Here is a 23,129-nt window from a genome sequence, read left to right on the forward strand (position 1 = left end):
AAATTGAAACTGGTGTTTTAAATTGCAAAAAATAAAAGGGTATTAAAAAGGTTACAGTCAGAAAAGAAAATTTTCTACATTTTGGTTGTGCAAACAGCTACAATGATCTCTTTTAGATGTCAAAGTGAAAGGCAGCATGAGGAATCAATCAGGCGCAGCTGCATGATGGATTCTCAGATTGACTCAGATGTACTACAACAGGATGTTGAAGATAGCTGAAGACAGAGGAGTGTGACAAACCATGACAGCAGATCCCCCATATAAGTAACAACAAGCAGTATCCTCAAATTTACTCAGGACAGTGTCTGCTAGTGGTATGGTTAAAAGATTCAAACTGATAGAGAGACCAGCCATGCGCAGAGAGTTTATTGACTATCTAAGTCCAATCGTTCTCCCCCTCTAAGTCGCAACTATTTCCCTTTCAAATATACTTTATGCTTATTATACACCTGTTTAGAGATATCAGTATATACCTCAAGATCAGGTGGGACTGGAACTGGGCCTACTGGCTCACACTGCACTGGGGGAACCCTCTCCTTTTTTTTCTTCTCTCAAGTAGGTGCTAAATCAAAATGGGGCTGGAGAGGGAAATAAAGAACAGTATCACCCGCAGTGCCCACCTCTCTCTAAAGGCATCAAGAGCATTGACGGACACAGCTTCCTCCCTCTCCAAGAACATCCGGGCATGAACATAACTGCGAAAGAGGGGCAGACAGACAGAAATGACAGAGATGACTGCTTCCACAGCTGCTGCCTGGACCCGCTTACAGCCAACCTGGCCACAAGGTGGTCCTCCAATCTGCCCACACACCTCTGCACTGGCCCTCCCCCCCCCCCCCCCTCCATGTGTAGATCAATTAATTAATTAATAGCTATCACTCATCTTCCCACTTATCTAAATTTCTTGTTATATAACAAGAATTCTTGTATTGAACGGAAGGTTGAAGATGAGGAAGCTTGATTACCCGGCATTTGATTACCCTAATATCAGATTATAAGGCAAAATCCTGATCCTCAGCCAAACTATGTTATCTGGCATTCAATTATCCAGAGTCTGATTAACCAATACTCCCTGCCTGTACCCTTTGGACAATCAAAGTCCTCTGTAAATCCAACATCGAGCAGATGTGTGTTAACAGAAAGTCACTAAAGCAGATACTACAATTTACTACAAGAGAAACTAAGTGGAAGTCTGAAATGAAAAGCGACCGAGTGTATGTGGGGTTAATCAGTACAAGAGCTCCAAGCCCCATTGGGCTTCAGAACCTTTCCCTGTCGGTAGAGACCCTTATGTTTATTCCATAAACAATTTTATATTAGACGACAGAAACAACTGGTGGTTGAGCATGTGTTACAGGTGGGTGTTGGGTGGAGGAGGGGAAATCTCCTGTGAGTTTGGAGTTTGATGAAATGCCGTTCCCACAGCTATATGTGGGAACAGCTGTATGTGTTCCTTGTAAACATCCAATGCTCCAATTCCAAGTTCCAGCTGCAGGAGAAGTGGCAATCTATTTAAAAGGCAGCTTTTACAACGGTATTGGGATCCTGCTGCCTGTTCTATTCATGCAGCCTTCCACTGGGCTGAAGGCCAACATGGATCATGTTCTGCAAGGAGCTCATTCTCCGTTAAGCCATACAAGGTGTGTAATTCAGTGAGATTGGGAAGTGAGAGACTGTACAAGATCACGGTAATCTCCAATAATGTCCATGCCTTTCTTCCCATTTCTCTAATTTCCTCAGCTGAAAGATGTCTCACATGGGCACACCTTTCCACAACTGTTGGAACATTCCTTGGCACCATTTCCAAGATGGTGGCTCCTCATACTCAAGGGCAGTGAGTCAACATTCCTAAACAAACAAAGCCACACACACACTAGAACATGAATACCAATGAAATCATCTGCTTGTTAAAACATCACATGCTAAATATAAACATGAGCATCTTCTGTTTAAGTGATGTCAAGGAGATGTAACACCTGCCCTTTTGCCATCCCACTCCTCACTTTCCAAAGCCCCAAACACTGCTGCAAGTTGAAACAGCAATTGGTGTGTCCTACAATGTAGTCAACAGTTCTCACTACTCACAATGTGGTCTCATCTACACTGGGGAGCACAAACACAGACTAGAGAAGGTCCTGCAGAATATGAGGCTGTGAACAGGTCCCTGAGTTCTTGGAGGTTTTAATTCTTCACCTCGCTCACAAGCTGGTGTCTCTGTCCTTGGGTCTGTTGCACCATTCCCCGAGAGACTCAACGTGAGCTTGAGGAACAGAAGCTCATCCTTCAATTCAGCATTTTACAGCATAAAGTTCGACAAATTCAGACCTTTCCCCATTCCATTTTACTTCCTTTTCTTGCTCGCTTTGGTTTTTCTTGTCTTTACTTTCAGAGAGTACTACGCTAGCTCTAAGCACATCTTATGTTTGTTTTGCTGCCTTTATTACTATGTTCCTTTGATACAAGACAAACTCTTTATTTCAATTGCTCCTGTCTTCCACTCCAACGAAGACCTTTCATTTATCCTTGTCCCAGCCAGCCCTTCATCAGAACCAATCACATCTCTGATATTTCCCACTTCAGATGAAAGGGCATCAACCTGAAACTTCGAGTCGGTGTCTCCAGAGATGCTGCTTCACAATTTCATGTTTTTAATCCAAAGCAAAACATCTTGGCCTTGATATAAATGTGAAGAATTGCTGTCCTGATTACTTAGCGATTTGGACAGTGTTACAGACACAGGCCAAACCACCCAAAACATTCTTAAGCGGACAGTCCAGATGATAACTTTGCAATTGGTTTCACTAAGTGTACAGGGAAAATTACCCGAAGTTAGTGAGGTTGACTACCAGGTTTTAAAAACAGACAAAAATTTATTTATAAAATTACACAATGAAACACATAGAACAAAGAATCGACAGAACTCAGTCGATACAAACTAGAAATAATTATGCTGTTCTGAATATACACAACAGTCCCAATAAGCAAACCCCCTAAAATCACAATTAAAAAATGAACAGATGCTTACATGTTGAAATTAGAAGGGCAGAAGGAGAGAGAGAAAGCCTGTTTCCACATAGCTGAACCCCCAACTAGTTCTAGACTGAATTGCTCAGCTAGGGAGCTGACCACTCCCCTTTCATTATACAGGTCACTTCTAAAACATGACCACTTTGGTCTGAAGTCTCATCTGTTTACATATAAACAAAGGCCTCTCAAAATCCTTTTCAGCTCTGTACCAAACCAGTCTAATCAGAGCGTGGCCCCTCTGAAAAAAAATCAAGGACACAGTACCCATGAGAAAAGGAACAGCTTTTAGAAAAAGGGAGCATCTTTGTGACAACATTAAATTTAGACAACAGACAATAGGGGCAGGAGTAGGCCATTCTGCCCTTCGAGCCTGCACTACCATTCAATGTGATCATGGCTGATCATCCTTAATGAGTATCCTGTTCCCGCCTTATCTCCATAACCCTTGATTCCACTATCCTTGAGAGCTCTATCCAACTCTTTCTTAAATGAATCCAGAGACTGGGCCTCCACTGTCCTCTGGGGCAGAGCATTACACACAGCCACCACTCTCTGGGTGAAGAAGTTTCTCCTCATCTCTATCCTAAATGGTCTACACCGTATTTTTAAGCTGTGTCCTCTGGTTCGGCACTCACCCATCAGCGGAAACATGTTTCCTGCTGCCAGAGTGTCCAATAATTTTATATGTCTCAATCAGATCCCCTCTCAGTCTTCTAAACCTAAGGGTATACAAGCCCAGTCGCTCCAGCCTTTCAGTGTAAGGTAGCCCTGCCATTCCAGGAATTGACCTCGTGAACCTATGCTGCACTCCCTCAATAGCCAGAATGTCTTTCCTCAAATTTGGAGACCAGAACTGCACACAGTACTCCAGATGTGGTCTCACCAGGGCCCTGTACAGCTGCAGAAGAACCTCTCTGCTTCTATATTCAATCCCTCTTGTTATGAAGGCCAGCATGCTATTAGCCTTCTTCACTACCTGCTGTACCTGCATGCTTACCTTCATTGACTGGTGTACAAGAATACCCAGATCTCTCTGTACTGCCCCTTTACCTAAATTGATTCCATTTAGGTAGTAATCTGCCTTCCTGTTCTTGCCACCAAAGTGGATAACCATACATTTATCCACATTAAACTGCATCTGCCCACTCACCTAACCTGTCCAGGTCATCCTGTAATCTCCTAACATCCTCCTCACATTCCACCCTGCCACCCAGCTTAGTATCATCAGCAAATTTGCTAATGTTATTGCTAATACCATCTTCCATATCATTAACATATATTATAAAAAGCTACGGTCCCAGTACTGATCCCTGCGGTACCCCACTGGTCACTGCCTGCCATTCTGAAATGGAGCTGTTTATCACTACTCTTTGTTTCCTATCAGCCAACCAACTTTCAATCCAAGTTAGTACTTTGCCCCCAATACCATGAGCCCTAATTTTGCTCACTAACCTCCTATGTGGGACTTTATCAAAAGCTTTCTGAAAGTCCAGGTACACTGCATCTACTGGATCTCCCTCATCCATCTTCAGAGTTACATTCTCAAAATATTCCAGAAGATTAGTCAAGCATGATTTCCCCTTCATAAATCCATGCTGATTCTGACCTATCCTGTTACTACTATTCAGATGTGTCGTATTTTCATCCTTTATAATAGACTCCAGCATCTTTCCTACCACTGAGGCCAGACTAACTGGTCTTTAATTTCCTGCTTTCTCTCTCCCACCTTTCTTAAAAAGTGGTACAACATTAGCCACCCTCCAATCCGCAGGGACTGATCCCGAATCTATCGAACTCTGGAAAATAATCACCAATGCATTAACGATTTCTCGAGTCACCTCCTTCAGTATCTTGGGATATAGACCATCGGGCCCCGGGGACTTATCAACCTTCATACCTAACAGTCTCTCCAACACCAATTCCTGGCAAATATAAATTCCGTTCAATTCAGGTCCTTCAGCCACTGTTACCTCAGGGAGAATGCTTGTGTCTTCCCCAGTGAACACAGATCTGAAGTACCAATTCAATTCTTTGTTCCTCGTAATATATTCCCCTGTTTCTGTCTTCGAGGGCCCAATTTTAGTCTTAACCTTTTTTTTGCCTTTCAAATACCAAAAAAAGCTTTTACTGTCCTTCTTTATATTTTTGGCCAGTTTACCTTCGTACCTCATTTTTTCACTGTGTATTTCCTTCTTAGTAATCCTCTATTGTTCTTTAAAAGCTTCCCAGTCCTCCATTTTCCCACTTATCTTTGCTATGTTATACTTTTTCTCTTTTAACTTTATATGTTTCTTAACTTCCCTCGTCAGCCACGAACGCCATGCCTCCTCCCAGGATCTTTCTTCCTTTTTGGAATGAACTGATCCTGCAACTTCTGTATTATACACAGAAATATCCGCAATTGTTCCTCCACTGTCATCCCTGCTAAGGTATTGCACCATTGAACTTTGGCCAGCTCCTCCCTCATAGCTCCATAGTTCCCTTTATTCAACAGAAAGATTTTCACTTCCGATTGTACCCTCTCCCTCTCAAATTGCAGATTGAAGCTTATTGTATTATGGTCACTACTTCCCAATGGCTCCTTCACTTCAAGGTCTCTGATCAATTCTGGTTCATTGCACAATACCAGATCCAGAATTGCCTTCTCCCTGGTTGGCTCCAGTAACCAGCTGTTCTAAGAATCCATCTCGGAGACACTCCACAAAGTCTCTTTCTTGAGGTCCAATACCTTGCTAAAGTTGATGCACCATAACATACTTCTCAGGCTTTATCTCAGTTTCAGTTCGGCAATTGGCACGTTAATTCTAAACACATATTTGGAGAAGTCTAGAGCAGTGAAGCCCCGTTCAACAGGTCTTCAGCTGATTCAGGCTTCATCCAACACTGTCCAATAGGACTCTGTACAGCTGACGGGTAACATGCAATCGATTTTACTGTGAGACACCAGACTTTGGCCTTCACTCAGGAAGAAAGTCATTCCAGTAACCACAAACAAACTCACATGAGGAACATAGAGCAATCCACACACTATGTACAAAGCAATCCTCACATTTCTCCAGGAGAAATTACGTTCAGCAAATGTGTCAACTTACTTGTTCAGAGACAAATTCAGCAAGATCCTCAGGCAGTTTCTGGACACAATCATCTTCGTCCTCTGGTAATCCTTCTGAAATTAGGGGTGAGAGAGAGAGAGAGATGCATCAGTTGCCTCCCAGCTAGCAGAGAGTGGAAAATGGTGAGTAGAGTTACACAGCATTGGACAAAGACATTTAATTCAGGAGTGAGACAAGGTCTACAACATCACAAAAGTAACAGCACAATGCCACACCACATGTGTCAATCCTTTGGTATTCTGTTGGCCTTTATTGTGCAGAAGGAACTTTCTTTTCAATGTTTCATCAAACAAGCTTCGCTGAATAAATTATATCTAGGCTCACACATTCATCAGAAGGAACTGAAATGGACTAACCACGTAAAATAGTGTGACGACAAGAGGGTGGGAATTCTGCAGCGAGTAACACATCTCTTGACCTGATTCTCAATGCTCATCCATCTGTCAAACATGCACGCATCAGAAATGAGATACTTGCCTGGATAAGTGTAGCTAAGAAACACAACAACATCCATGACGAAAATGTGGTGCATCTTCAAGATTCATACCCTCCACCTCTGAGGCAGAAACAGCAATAACATCTTTGAGATGCACTGCAGTAACACATCAAGACTTTTTTTGACTGCACCTTCCAAACCTGCACCATTTACCAACCAGAAAAACAAGTGTAGAAGCTGCATGGAACCACCCAATACTTGCGATCTGACATTTCCTTCAGAGCAGCACTGTGCATATACCTGGACAGTTAACTTGAGTTGGCTGGGTGGCTGGTTTGTGATACCGAGTAACGCCAGCAGTTTGGTTCAATACCTACACCAGTTGAAGTTACCATGAAGGACATTCCTCCTCAATCTCTCCCCTTGCCTGAGCTGTAGTGACCCTCAGGGTAAAACATCATGAGTTGTCTGTCTGGAATGGGAGAGCAGCCCTATGGTCTGGTAAGACTGTGGTGAATCTATCTTTACAGTGACAGGATTGACATTGGGTCCTCCTCAATATCTCAGTAGCAATGTTGGATCTCACTCCTTCAAGATCCTCAGCTCAGTCCACCAAGTCAGATGACATCATCATAGTGAGTGGAGCTTATGGCGTTCCTCAATGTTAACCCTTTTCAGACCCACACACAACAATCGACGATGGCCCTCATAAAGGACAGTATCACTTTCAATCAGCAGATAATAAAGAGGAGAAAAAGAGCATGTGCTTATTGAACAAACTTCAGGCAGCTCTGTGAGAAAACAGCTCATTCTTTCAAATACTAGGTACAATCGACCCTAATGTGGATTCTGTCACATCTATTGGATATCTACAGGGAAATGTCATCACATTACTAAATGGTGCACTCACCACATCCATCGACAATGATTCCCCATTGTTCACCAAAGGCCAGAGACCAGTCTCACTCCAGGTAGTGCTAATGTTGCAAATGCTGAGCTAACATGGACACGGTAAAGATAAAAACTAGCTGGAGTATTAACCAGAGCATTAACCTAAAATTACGCTTTCTACTTGGGAAAGGGGCTGAACAATAGAATAGAATAGAATACAATGGAGGTCTTCATTAATGCTGGATTACGCTTTAAGAGTTTAGTCACAGTGAGAAATCTATTCATTTTGGTTAATAGTCGCAGTAGGAGCGCAAGTAAACTCCCTCTACATCCAGTTCCCCAACTTCATAGACCAGCTCATCATCAACGATGTCACACTAACTGTACAACATTTTAAAAAAAGACATTACAGCTCAGAGGCCTGAAATAGAGCCATTCATGGTGTATGGAGTTGACGTTAAAAATGAAGCTAATGTTTGCTTTCTTCTTTGCTATTTGAACCATTGTAAGTGATGTCCATCAGTTGAGCGAAAATTTGTCAAGTGCCCAGAACAACACACTGTCGCACCCTGACTGCTCCAGCTTTGCTATTAATATTCACAATGGGAGTACAGAGCAGATTAAAATGTGGGCAAGACAAAATAGTTCAGATTACTTATTGAATAATTACTGGGGCGCAGCTGCTTCTGAATTTACAGAGGTAAGAAGTGAGTCATGATGCAGCATGGGGCAATGACAACCAGTGGTTGGTCTCCATTCTCCACACACACACACACACACACACAAATTCTCTCAGGACTGAAGTGCTCTCTGTCAGTACACAACAAGTAGGAAGATCAAGTGACAAAAAAGACCAGACACAAGTTACCCCACGCAGGGCATAAGTGAGACTGCGAACCACTGCCAGGCACTTCCCATATTCAATTCCAGACAGGGCTCCCAAACAAAAATGTTTAATTTTTAAAAGGATAAATTATCTGAAAGGGCATCAGGTTCAGCAGATTATCATTCAAAGGCAATGTGTTTTTGGCAGATTAGCTTAATGGCAAACAAACTGGCTCCCCAAAACAATAATAAGCACAAACACAGGGTCCTGCCAATCACAGCTGGCAATTAAAATCAGATGATAAGCATTACCAAGTGTTAATTTTCATAAACTCGCATCTGCAGAGCACACAGTCTTTTCAGTACTCACTGCTATTTAATTTGTGGTGCACCAGATAGGAATTCAGAAGCAGCATTACTCTATACAACCACCAGGTGGCTTTGGTAATTCACATTCGGAGCTGGAAGCAAGATATTTAGGCTCAGAGAAATAGAGAAGGAAGGAGGAAGGAGGAAGGAGGGAGGAGGGAGGGAAGGGATAATAAGGAGAGAGAGAGAGAGAGAGGAGTAGACTAGTGCGGGAGAGGGAGAGAAAGGGCAATTAAGAGAACAAGAGAAAGAGAAACAAAGTGAGGGAGAATGAGAAAGAAAGGGATAAAAAGGAGAACAACAGAGAATAAGAAAGAAGGGAGAGAAAAGGAGAAAAGAGAGAGGTGGGGATGGGGGTGGGGGGTGGTGGGAGGAGGAAGGAAAGGAAGAACAAGAGACAGCCTAGGAAGAGAAAGGGATAATATGAAATGTCAGGGGTTGGGAGGATTCAGCATCACAAAATCAAAAAAAGTCCCATGAGAAGAGGCAGAAAGGAAAATCTAAAGGAAATCAAAGTTAATCAATGAGACTTCCTCTCTATTCTGGAGGTACTCTGTTACTGAGCCAAAGACATTGAACACTCCGGATTTGGAAGGATTCTTTTGAATGCCAGTCTTTTATAGTTGCAACCAATCAACAAAATACTAATTTTAACTGAAGAAGCCCATCACAGTATCTTACTATAATTGGCCTCACAGGGTCAGACTAGGCGGAAGTCGCTGACGAATGAACGAGTGCCTACTTGAACATTACCCTGTCTGTTCTCTGTCAGAGCAGCTCAGCATTCCCAGCATTTTCAATTTGTATTTTTGACTTTCAAAGGCTCCAGTGATACAAAGTTAAGGAAATGCACACGACAAGTACACATTTATTGATTCTGCATTCAGGATGCTTTAGATAAACATCCCTTTCCACGTCGATCCTCATGAATGGAGCTACAGGCTCACGTGACTGCTCATTATTCAAGATAGTTAAAGTATAGCACTATTTTATCATCGTGTTACTGAACTAGATAAATACTCACAATTCTTTGCCTTCCTCCATCAGTATTCATGTTCAACAAAATCATGAGGGGCATGGACAAGGGTGAGCAGCTAAGGTCTTTTCCATGGGGTGAGAGCGTCCAAAACATAGGTTAAAGGTGAGATGGGAAAGATTTAAAAGGGACCTAAGGGGCAACTTTTTCACACAGAAGGTGGTACATGTATGGCATGAGATGCCAGAGGAAGTGGGGGAGGCTGGTGCAATTGCAATATTTAAAAAGGTATCTGGATGGGTATACGAATAGGAAGGGTTTAGCGGGATATGGGCCAAATGCTGGCGAATGGGACTAGAGTAATTTAGGATATCTGCACATCATAGAGGAGTTGGATTTAAGGATCTGTTTTGTGCTGTACTCTCCGTGACCCTATTCTCACCTTTGCCAGGTTATACTCAATTCATCAAATCTCTTCAATGATGATCCATTTATCTTTAATTGAAATCTTTGTCACCCATCCTTTTTGCTTGAATTTGAACTGAGAATCCACTCTGGCTTCCCAAAGTTTTCCAAGCTTTCAATTAAGTCTTTGAAAGTTGCACATAAAACTGAGAAAGACAATTGTTAAAGTCGTCCTGTGAGTGAATATTGCTGAGTTTATACATCTTGACGTATGACAGACAGTTTTTATAGTATAACACAAGTGTTCTAGCAACTCAGTGTAGTACAGGCAGTCCCCAGGTTGCAAATGGATTCTGTTCTCGAATCCATTCACTAAACATTTTGTACAGAAATTGAAACAGAATACAGGACAATATAACGTAGCTGTTTCTAAGTACGTTGATCTTTAAAATTACACCCCCACGCGGTACCGTGCTCCTAAGTATTAGTGTTTGTAAGTCAGACATTTGTAAATTGGGGACCCCCTATTTAAAGTAATGTTACTGAAAGGGTTAATGCTAAAGTCTGCAACAAACTCCATCCAGTGCGATGATGAGACAATGTGATAGAATTCCTACAGTGTGGAAGCAGACCATTCAGCCCATCAAGTTCAGACGACCCTTGGAAACAGCATTCCACTCAGACTCATCCTATCCCTGTAACTCTGCATTTCCCATGGCCAGTCCACCCAGTCTGCACATCTTAGGACCATGGGAGGAATCCAGAGCACCCAGAGAAAACCCACAGGGGAGAAAGCGCAAACTCCACTTGGACAGTTGCCCAAGGCTGGAATTGAACCCAGATCCCTGGTGCTAACAATTGAGCTACCATGCCGCCTGATGATGACCAAAGAGGAGTCACAATGGATTCAAAACCTTCATGTTATTCCTCTCTGCACAGATGCTGCCAGACCTGCCGAGTTTCTAGAGTACATTCATTTCACTTGTTACATGCACACACCCATAGAATGAACATGCTAATACTGACCCATAGTGGTTACCTATGGATTGAACATGTGCACTTGCAATAAATATTACAATGGATGGTGGTTCCACGGGACAATATTGGTGAAAACTTTCCTCAACTACATAATGTCATTTTATCTGACACTCAATTTGCTTTTGACGTTCTTTATTTTTATCCACTTTTCAGAAGTCCCAAATAAGCACTAAAATAAATTGTGGAATAATTTCCTCCCTCTGCTCCCAAAACAAAAAAAAATCCCAAAACGGAGAGGATACGGGGGTCAGTCACAAACATGAGTGAGGCCATTTATAGAGTATTTAACTAATGGAATTGTAACTGAAGTCACACATACTGGATCTTGCAACAGCCAGCGAAGATATAGTAACAAATTGCAAACAGGTAATAGCTTCACAGCACGTAGTGAATAGTGCAATTCTGACAGTCTCCTTCCTATTGTATTTGCCTCCTTTCTAAATACAGGAGCTCAATGCTAGCAGAGAGACATGCTCCTGGCATTGAGAAGCTGCTGTATAAAGTCAGCCTCTTGTTTTATTCATTTCATAACTAGATTGAACCAGTTCCAAAGAAGTATACCACCTGTGAAGTCTTGTAATAGAGCACGTTACCAAGCAATAAAGTAAACTCACACTAGGCACAGCCTCAGCCTCAGCCTCATGTACAATGTTGGAGGAGGGTCACAGCTGTGCCAACATCATTGTCGGCTCATGTTTCCTTACCCTCATCCTCCACTGCACACACCATCCCTCCCAATACACCCTTGACCCATTCCCACACTCACTTCCTTCCCCTCATAAGGCTTCCTCAAGTTAATCATTATTCCAGACAATAAATTACTACACACTCTGATTAAACATTGCTTAAGATATCTTCAAACTACACACTTGTCCTTTTACTCAAAGTCACTGCTCTGATGTCTGTAAAATAATAATCGGTCTCTTTCTCTTCTCTATTTTCCTTGATCATTCTTGCTCAACTCTTTTGGACTCCCAGATGACATTTTTCATTTTCCATCTCCCTCCCATTTCTACACAGCCACAGACTTTGTAGAGCATGCACAATATTGGGAAATAGTGAGGATGCACATTGAACAGAGCTGAGACATGAGCATTAAACAGAAACTGACAATGTGGCTCAATGTAAATATTATTTGCACCTTTGCCAACCTCACAGCTGGTGGCCAGGCAATAGGCATTGGCCAGCCAGTGCAGAGTCAGCTGTGGACGAGAGACATCAGAATTATAGAATCCCTATAGTATGGAAGACGACCATTTGGCCCATTGAATCCAAGCTGACTCTCCAAAGAGGATTTCACCCAAACCACACCCCCTACCAAATCTCTGTAACCCTGCATTTCCCATGGCTAATCCACCACATCCCTGGACACTATGGGCAATTTAGCATGGCCAATTCACTTAACCTGCCCATCTTTGCATTGTGGGAGGAAACCGGAGCACCTGGAGGAAACCCACGCAGACACAGAGGGAGGACGTGCAAACTCCGCACAGACAGTCGCCCAAGGCTGGAATCGAACCTGGGTTCCTGGAACTATGAAGCAGCACTGCTATTCACTGAGCCACTGTGCCACTCATTACCCTGGAAGATATTTCTAACTTCCCAACTGCACAAATCATGTCCAATGTCACAGCTATGGGTTTGCAGGTTTCTGGCTACACTATTCCTGAGTGGAATGATACTGTGGGTTTAGTCAATTTCTCTCCTGCACACACATTGCACAGGGCCTATGGAGGCCAGAAACTTCACCCTGGAGGCATAGAGAAGATAAACACCTCTTACCAAATATACCTAATGACTATTGGATGGGAATGGGAGCAGGCCATGCTAGCAAGATGTGAGGTGATACTAGGTTTTCAAGTGAAGAATGAGTAAAGCACCAGGGAACTCTCAGGGACAATGGATCAACAAAGTTTGGATCTTTGGGAGGGGGGCTCTGCAAGGGAAAGTTGGAAACAAAACTAGTAAACATTGGAAAAACCCAAGATTTTCATGTCCTTTGTGTTTGTATCACAGAATGGGCTTTGGGCCTAGGTTCAGGCTGTGGCTTGAGTAGGCCCATGTTCTGTGCATATTGATCTGTGGCATCCTGGCTCAAGCATGGAAAACAGTATTCATGCCAAAATTATGTGTGTGGAGAGATGAGCTGGCCAAATATCAGAATTACTCTTGCAGCACTTGACTCTGGAGAAACAGCACCAGCAAGTGGTGACAATGGAAATTCTCACTGCCCTCTACAAGGCCAGCCAGCCAGCCAAACAGCTGCCAATGTATAGATCTCTCACTGCAGGGTGGGGGGGGGGGAAGGTGGGGGAGAGCTGGCAATGAGATCAAAATCGAGACGTGTCCGATTGTAACGTCCACACTTGGGACAACTTTGGTCGGTCGTTTTCTAATAATTAATTATAAATGATCATTAAAATTACCCTAACACATTATAACTGCAAGATTAATCATGCAGCCACCTGGTTATTAATCATTGGTGAAAGCATGAAGGACATTCACAAAAATCACTAAAATAAGAGCAAAGTACTGGGGATGACGTTCCGAAGAAATCATGTTGAACTCAAAATGTTAACCCTTTATAGGCACTGCCAGACCTGCTGAGTTTCTCTAGCACTTCCTGTTTGGGTTTATAACATCACTTCCAGCTCTCATGATGTGATTGGTTGGCCCCTCAACACTCTCTGAAATTAACAAACATTCGGCTCTACAGGTCAATTCTATTGTCTAATATTGCAACCAGTGTTCAAAGTCTCAAAGTACCTCCCTCCAAATGGCTTGGTGCAATGGAGGGACATTAGATTACTTACAGTGTGGAAACAGGCCCTTTGGCCCAACAAGTCCACACCGACCCGCCGAAGTGAAACCCACCCATTCCCCTCTTTTACCTAACATTACGGGCAATTTAGCACGGCCAATTCACCTCACCTGCACATCTTTGGACTGTGGGAGGAAACCGGAGCACCCGGAGGAAACCCACGCAGACACGGGGAGAATGTGCAAACTCCACACAGTCAGTTGACTGAGTTGGGAATTGAACCCGGGTCTCTGGCGCTGTGAGGCAGCAGTGCTAACCACTGTGCCACCGTGCCGCCCTAAATGTTGACCAGTAAAGCTGCATTTGGCAGCAGGTGCTTAGGCACACTAGCACGAGCTTGGGAGCCATCATGATAATACAAAGGGCACAAGGGCGAGAGCAGGATGCCCACAGTTAACTTCAATGAAACCAAGTGGGGGGGTGGGGGGAGGAGGAAATGTTGAGAGTATCCAAGCTCAGGTTAGGGGGAGAAGGTGGATAAGAGAGAGTACCACATTTACATTCGCTCTGCGCATCTCCCGTGAGGCAATGTGGCTGCCCAACACATGCTACTTATAATTATTTTTGGGTTGCCATAAAAGTGGTCAATGGTACATGATTTTTGCCTGCAGATGTTGACTAATTAGTTACTTATTTTTCTGGAGTGGATAGGTGAATTCATGAAAACTGATTTCACAGATACAGAGGAATGATTGTATCTCAGCATATACTCTGGGAATCCAGCCCTGCACCATGATCTTTGAATGGCTCAGCTGACTACCCATTCCTTTAACCAACAGCACAACTGGCTGTTATTAACTCTCTCTCCCTCGTCCCATCTCTATATCGAGCAGAGATAATGGGACAAATGACCTCCATCTGTGCGATAATCTTTCACCAATCCTACTCTTCAAAACTAGTGACGAGTTTGTGAACTAGTTTTAACCCAAGCTTAATATAACCGTGCCTTCACTTCATTCCTTGAATTGCAAAAATATTAAAAAGAGGTCAATGAGGGAAGGGCAGATGGAGGAAAGGCCATTGATGAAGGCAACAAGGAAGAAAGGGGTGAATAAGGAGAAATAGAGAGAAGAGAAGCAAAAGAGAAAATTGATAGAGGAAGTAAAGAAATCAAAAGAAACTCTTTGGGGTCAATTTAGTTGGAAATATTAGATCTTGGGGAAATGCCAGATGGCGTCATTGCTGTAACTGCACAACAGCAGCTCAGCATCAAAAGACAACTCTGTGCCAGATTATAAAATATTAGTTCAGCCGACATCTCCTTACTCCCATGCACAAAAGTGATCTTTCACAAAAATATGTACTTAAATCATATCTAAAACTATTTATCCCTTAAAAAAGTACGAATAACAATTATTTTAATGATTGTTATTTAGGTCCAACCTATTTATTGAACAACCAGAGTTCCCATCAGAAAATACTGGGTCCCACCCAACCTTGTCAGCACTGCTATCTACCAGGACAGAGACTGATCAACAAACAACAGCCTTACAAAAGTGTCTGCTGCTTCGAAAAGCAAAACATTCATCTATTTTGCTTCCTCTGCCGGTCTCGTCAGACAGTAACCCATTCCCAAGTCTCTGACAACATCCAGCATAGCGTTACACATTTTCCTCTCTGAAGCAGTGCTGGTAAATGTCCATGTCTTTTCAAAGCAGCAAAGTGAAGGTCAGCAAGATAGAAATGTGCCAGAACATGCATTTTTTGCAGCTGATGTATTATCACCTCGAGACTCCCTGCACCAACCCCCAAATCTACTACGACAGACTAATGAGACAACACACACAGACAGATATCTGAAAAATAGTCTTCTGAAAGCAGCAGTGAGGAGTATTGAAAGCCAAGATACTTTGAAATTATAACACAAACAGACCATTCACCACAATCAGTCCACGCAACAAGCGTTTACACGCTACTTAAATCTCCTCCCAACCTTATGCAGTATAAGAAAAGCAAAATACTGCAGATGCTGGAAACTTGAAATAAGCACAGGAACTGCTGAAAAACCTCAGCAGGTCAGATAGCATCGTTGGAGAGAGGAAAACAGAGTTGACACAGACTCCAACATGATCTTCCTTGGAATTGAGAAAGGTAACTATTACTACCAGCATCATTCTTCTCCCGTAGAAACTCATTTTTCCCCATCAAGTGAATCTATACTAACGAGTTTTCAGAAGATTTGTAGTTCAGGTTGAGGTTCTGGATGTAAGGTTGATCACGAGCTGGAAGGCTCATTTCCAGACATTTCGCCACCACACTAGGTAACATCTTCAGTAAGACTCCAGAAGGCTCACTGAAAATGTTACCTAGTATGGTGATGAAACGTCTGAAAATGAACCTTCCAGCTCTGTGAGCAAACCTACATTCTGAATCTATACTATTTAAGTAAACTACTCCCCCTGTAGTGAGTTTTACAAATTCACTGTTTTCCACATAAAGAAGATCTTCTGTATTCTCTCTTTCATCTTTTGGCAAAGAACATCCTCTGTTAATGACAATTGGTTTTGTTGTTCCTCAGGATGGAAGATGTTCCATGATTAGTCTATCGAATTCGTATCAAACAGTGATTTCTCTTTATTAGGTTACTCCTGAACTTCCTCTTTTCAAACGCAACATGGACAGAATCTTCATCCTTCCCTGATGAGTATAACTTCACAGTTCTGCTGTTGTTCTTGTACATCCTCTTCACTGTCTCCATATTCTTAAAATATACAAACCAGAACTGTACAAGGAACTCCAAGTGTGGTCTCCGCAAAGGTTTGTTCCCAGTTTAGCATAACCACTCTACTTATCAATTCTACCTTTTTAGAAATAAACCCAGTGGAGTCTGGTTAGCTTTTGTTACTTATTGACAAGTATTGTAACTTTAAACTGAAACCACCGAGGCATTCACTTGACAAGTGTATATTAAAATTAAGTCAAACAGACAGCCGTAAAAATGGAAATAACAAATGGCAAATGAGGACTCCATGTAAGCAAAATGTTCCATACAGCTCAATGACAATAACTTGCATTTATATATAGCATCGTTACCGCAATAAAACATCACAAGACACCTCACAGGAGTATTGTCAAACCACACAAGAAGATAACTAAAAACTTGGTCAAAGGGTATAGGTTAAAGAATGTATTAAATGAGGAAAGAAAGATAAAGACAGTTACTGAGACAGTTACAGAATGTAGGCTTTGCAACTAAAAAAACGGTTTCCCAAGGTGAAGAGATCAAAATCAGAGATGCTCAAGGGGCCAGAGTGTTGCAAGAGCTGCAAGTGATTCAACTGTTGTGTGTCAGCCATAGATCTGCTTCACTTCAGTATGTTGAATGAAAACACTATTTTCAATGTTATTAGTCCCTTAATGAACTGATTGGTAGAGTGGGTCACCACCTGATATCCTCACCTCCACATGGAACCAAAAAAAAGAGTTCGACTACAGAAACATAGGAAGAGGAATAGGCCATTCAGCCCTTCAAATCTGCAAGCCTATTCTAGACCATGGCTGATCATCGAGCTCAATGCCATTTTCCTACACCATCTCCATATCCTTTGGTGTAATTTTATCTGGAAATTGACCCATTTTTGTCTTGAATGTACTCATTGACCAAACTTACATAGCACGCGGGGTCAGAAAATTCCTAAGATTCCCCATTTTGAGTAAAGAAAATTGTCCTTATCTCAGTCCTGAATGAGCTGTCGGTAAATCTGAGACTGTACCTCCCCCAACCCCCGCCCCCCACCCGCCCCCCCCCCCCACCCCCACCCCGACCCCCACCCCGACCCCCACCCCGAGTGTTGGATTCCCATTCTGCCAGCCAGGAGAAAACATCCTTTCTGCATACAGTCTGACTGGCTCGTTAAGAATTTTTTAAGTTTCAATGAGATCATGTCTCATCTTGTAAATGCTGGGGAATATTTCATCCATGGAACATCTCCAGAAAGTAAAGTTAGGTGGTGGAGCTAACGCAGGAAGTAAAATTGAACAGATGCCATTTTAGACTGGCAGTCGAGAGGGTTAACCAACACAAAGGTCAAGGTTTCAGTCACTATCGAGGGATTCAGTTAAATTAGCTGTTTTTAACCCCTCTACTACCAACAGTGTGTACAATGTACAAGATGCACTGCAGAAATTCAGCAAAGGTCCTTACACAGCACCTTCCAAACCCATGAACCTTTCCATCTAGAACGCTAAGGGCAACAGATACATGGGAACACCATTACTGTCAAGTTCTGCTCGAAGCCACTCACCATCCTGACTTGGAAATATACTGCCTTCACCTGATGAAGGTGCAGCGCTTTGAAAGCTTGCAATTTCAAATAAACCTGTTGGACTGTAACCTGGTGTCCTGTTATTTCTGACTTTGTCATCTGAGCTCAACACATCCACACCATGGGAATATATTTCCATTCCTTCAGTGTCATTTTGTCAAAATCCTGGAATTCCTTCTCTAAGAACATTGTGGGTCAACCCACAGCAGGTAGACCACTGCGGTTCAGGAAGGCAGCTCATCACCACCTTCTCAAGGGTAACTAGGGACGGGTAATAATTGCTGGCTCTGCCAGTGATGCCCACATCCTAAGAGTGATTAAAGGAAAATTCCAATAAAATGCTAGGAACCCTGTGAAGTGCCTTCATTTTGCAGAGTCACAAAAGAACTATGTATGCCAAATGTCAAGGTGTGAAAAAACAAATCGTTTTCACTTAACATGCTTGGACATGTTCTGACACACGTCTGGGGCAACTACATGTTGAACTCACATCTCCTGGGCCCAAAGGTAGGGATACACAGTTCCACTATATCAGAAGACTTCTAACATCAAGGTCTGAACTGAGTTTGGAGTGAGACATATTAGTCCAAGATGCCCCATTAACTCCACAGCATAGTGTAAATCCAGGGCTCTTGTGGTGCAGTGGTAGTGTCCCTATGTCTGAGTCAGGGAGCCTGAGCTCAAGTTGCACTTGCTGCAGAGGTGTGCAATAACATCTGAGCAGGTGGATCGGAAAATGTCTACAGTGTGAATCCAGCCTTCACGTTATTTCCTTTGGGTGCTGCTCACCTTCACACACTCCTTCCTAACCTTTATGTGACATTAGGTTGTGAAGCAAGTTCTGCAAATTTCGCACAAAATATCCTCCAAATTCCTTTCCTGACTTTTTGGGACATGTCTACCCTCCCTACCCCAGCAAGAACGAGGGAACCAGTTTAGTGACAACCAATCGATCCAACTACCATCACGCCACTTGATGGCCCTTAACTTTTTGGGACACTACGTTGTCTGAACTTTATTCTGAATTCAGCAATTTTATTGTGGTTCTGCTCGCCGAGCTGGAAGTTTTTGCTGCAAACGTTTCGTTCCCTGGCTAGGGAACATCATCAGTGCTGTTGGAGCCTCGTGTGAAGCGCTGCTTTGATGTTTCTTCCGGTATTTATATTGGTTTGTTCTTGCCGCTTCCGGGTGTCAGTTTCAGCTGCAGTGATTTGTATGTGGGGTCCAGGTCGATGTGTCTGTTGATGGATGTTCTTGCCATTTCCGGGTGTCAGTTTTAGCTGTAGTGGTTTGTATATGGTATGAATCATCAACGCCACACTCACAGGAATCCGATTCATACGAGAAGAGGAAAAGGATAGCCAACTCCCATTCCTAGACGTGTTAGTAGAGAGAACACCCAACGGAGAATTCACCACAAGGGTACACAGGAAACCAACACACACAGACCAAGTCTTAAACTATGAAAGTAACCACCCCAACACACACAAACGAAGCTGCATCAGGACACTATTCAAAAGGGCCACAACACACTGCAGTACACCAGAACTACGAAAAGAGGAAGAGGAACATCTATACAAGGTATTCGCCAAAAACGGATACCCACGCAACTTTATCACCAGATGCCTAAGAGATAGACCGAGGAACGAGGACATGCCACAACCAAAAGGACTAGCCACTCTACCATACGTCAGGAGCGTCTCAGAACTGACAGCCAGACTACTGTGACCCTTAGGACTCATAACAGCACACAAGCCAACATCCACGCTCAGACAACAACTCACTAGAACAAAGGACCCAATACCCAGCATGAGCCAAACTAATGTAGTTTACAAAATACCATGCAAGGACTGCACAAAACACTATATAGGACAAACAGGAAGACAGCTAACAATCCGCATCCATGAACATCAGCTAGCCACAAAACGACACGACCAGCTATCTCTAGTAGCCATACACTCAGACAACCAGCAACATGAATTTGACTGGGAAAACACCACTATCATAGGACAAGCCAGACAGAGAACAGCCAGAGAATTCCTAGAAGCATGGCATTCATCCCCAAACTCCATCAACAGACACATTGACCTGGACACCATATACAAACCACTACAGCTGAAACTGACACCCGGAAACGGCAAGAACATCCATCAACAGACACATCGACCTGGACCCCAGATACAAATCACTGCAGCTGAAACTGACACCCGGAAGCGGCAAGAACAAACCAATGTAAATACCGAAAGAAACATCAAAGCAGCGCTTCACACGAGGCTCCCACCGCACTGATGATGTTCCCTAGCCAGGGAACGAAACGTTTGCAGCAAAAACTTCCAGCTCGGCGAGCAGAACCACAACAACGGACACCCGAGCTACAAATCTTCAATCAGATTTTTTTCAGCAATTTTATCCACTGAATTCTGTTCTGTGGATCGATAGTTGAGAGTACTATGCATCCTTACAAATGCACAAGATGCTGCATTTTTATGGAATAAAAAAATGCAATTTTGGTAAATGTGAATCATTTTAAAAGTATCTACATCATCCAAAAACAAAGCATGGTACCATTACAACTTTTAACAAGACAATATTTCTGTCACAGGTGCACTTACCTTTAAAGCTTATTGTTTCTAAATTCCCATTTGCATCCAGTACAATGTTAAATTTTCGATCAGAATGCTGCAGCACTTTTGAATCCAAAGAAATTGGATTCATTTTTTCATTTCCGAGGAAAATGTCTTCACTTTTGTCATTTGCTTTACTTCCTGATGCACAGCATTTCATTACGCAGGAATCTTCCTCATCTACGGTTGAAGGTTTCCCATTTTGTTGAAACAGATCCTCAGAATCTGAATAACTGTTCACCATATAATCAGCAGGTTCTTCTACTATGCTGAGCAACACGTCCTGGTTTTGCAGATGTGAAACAGTATCAGTTGGTTTGGTTAGGACCTCCAATGTCCTTTTGGCTCCTTGGGGTCCAAAGTCTTCATTATGTTTAGTGGGACATTTCATTGTCATCGGCAACCAAGATGGCTCTTTTTCAGAACTGCATTTAGATGACAATAACTCTTTGATGCACTCATTTTGAGAAGCTCCTTCTTTTAAATCCACTATGGATTGGACATCCATTGGCATAGCATGGTCGTCAACATTGGAATCTAATGCAGTTTCTAATAATGCGTCAACCTGTTGAGACCACTGATCATCACAAAGACAGTCCACTTCCAACTCGTCATCATTTTGCTCAGGTTCACTTTCCAAGACATTTACGTGTAGCACTTCTGATGTAGAGTGAGTCTGTTCATACTCCTCAACGTCATTCAGTGACTGCAATATCTCAGACACTTTACGACTCTGTGTAAACTCTTCCTCTACAGCCATTTCATGGTTTACTCCTTCACATTCCTCATCAGAATTGAGAATCAAGTTTTGTGAACTTGCAAACATTTTGTCAAGAGAATCATTTTTCATCTTAAAGCCAGCTTCAGCATTAGCTTCATTAGTCATGCTGGCAATAATGTCTGCACTGGACTCATCTTTGCTCAACTCCATATTGCATTCTACTTCTGCAGTCTGTTCAGGGGGTGGAGGACTTCCATTGTTCAGTTGTATAGTGTAACAGTCCGTCAACTGTGTAAATTCCTCTGTTGACCCACCATTATCACTCAGGGCATTTTTATCAGTAACCAATTCAACACAGTTTTTGACATTTTCTAGCTTATTTTCTGCAATAGGAATAGGTTTCTCCTTTACTTCAAGGGGTTTCACAGTGACTACTGTTTCACTGTCAGGACTATCATTGTTTAAAATTAACATATTGTCCGACATCTCCCTTTGTGAAGCATCCTCTTCGAAAGCGCACTCTTGATTGTGATGTAATTGTTCAGATGGTCCTGAAGTTTCCACAAGAGCTGTGTCACAGGACACGCTGTAATTATCACAATCCCCATTCGATGCTTTCTGCAAAAGTACAGTTTTCCCTGGTATATTTTCAGATTCTACCATCAACACAGCCTCCTCCTGTTGTCCTATACATTCTAGGTTTGTGCAATGATCTTCATAACCGGCTGCTCTCTCCAATTTTGTATCAGTAATGCTGTCTTGAGTAATATTTTCTTGATGCTTAAAATGCATCCCCTCAGGATACCAATCAGTCACCTCTTCATCAGCTGGCATGCTCTCCTGTAGGCAAACGGAGTTCTCAGCTGGCATTTCAATTGGTGTTTGTGCAATGGTGCTGCTACTATTGGCTTTACAACCCTCCTCAGTTCTTAAGTTTTCAACAAGCTCAACAGGTTGTGACAGTTCAGGCTGTGATGTCTGATTGGTTGGCACGGAAAGCGTATCCTATTCAAAAAAAAAAGGAAATAGGAATCAATGGCCGGACTGTGTTGCAAAAAACATTGCTGTGCTGAGATATAGTAGTGCACCAAGAATCGTCTAACCAAGCTTATTTATCACATTGGCACCAGCACAGTGTCACTTAAGTCAGCATGCTTCCCATGGGACACTCATGAGCTGTTTTTATTTTACGGAGGTGCAGTTGCACAAAGCAATTTGTTGCTTTGCTTCACTTCCACGCTAAAATTATAATCTAAAGTTAGAGATCAGAATCCAGGGAGTTTCAATTCCCTTTGCTCAGAACTCAGGTTGGCCCCTGATTCCAGGTCTCCATTGTCTATCTTGCACTAAAGTTGCAGAGGCCTTCAAACAGCTACATCGTGAATACAATGTTTTTCTTTACCCCAGACTGTTCCCACTGCCAAAACCTCTGGCTAGTATTCTGCATTTCCTCTAGTCAGTGATGCTATAAATTCAAAATGGCCCTGTCTGTACACAACCTCAGCTTGAAACAAACCTTATAGTGACCAATTATGATCATTCTAAATTAATTTTCAAGTTTCATCCATACCATCTTCCACTTTTCTAACGAAAATTAGTTTTTTTACTAATGCTATAT

General features: G+C 42.6%; 1 protein-coding gene across 8 annotated transcripts in view; it reads right to left on the bottom strand.

The window, feature by feature from the left end:
- LOC132834379 (A-kinase anchor protein 13-like) overlaps positions 1 to 23,129 on the bottom strand; it is a 416,727-nt gene that overhangs the window by 215,222 nt on the left and 178,376 nt on the right. For 7 of the 8 annotated variants that reach the window (XM_060853223.1, XM_060853232.1, XM_060853231.1 and 4 more), the window contains 2 exons: positions 20,779 to 22,516; positions 6,120 to 6,193 (listed from right to left, as the gene is read on the bottom strand). In XM_060853223.1, the coding sequence (XP_060709206.1) occupies positions 6,120 to 6,193; positions 20,779 to 22,516 (1,812 nt within the window). The remainder of the gene's footprint in view (positions 1 to 6,119; positions 6,194 to 20,778; positions 22,517 to 23,129) is intronic. The other variant, XM_060853225.1, reaches the window with a different exon arrangement.

Source organism: Hemiscyllium ocellatum, chromosome 39 (genome assembly GCF_020745735.1).
Source record: "Hemiscyllium ocellatum isolate sHemOce1 chromosome 39, sHemOce1.pat.X.cur, whole genome shotgun sequence".
Lineage (NCBI taxonomy): Eukaryota > Metazoa > Chordata > Chondrichthyes > Orectolobiformes > Hemiscylliidae > Hemiscyllium > Hemiscyllium ocellatum.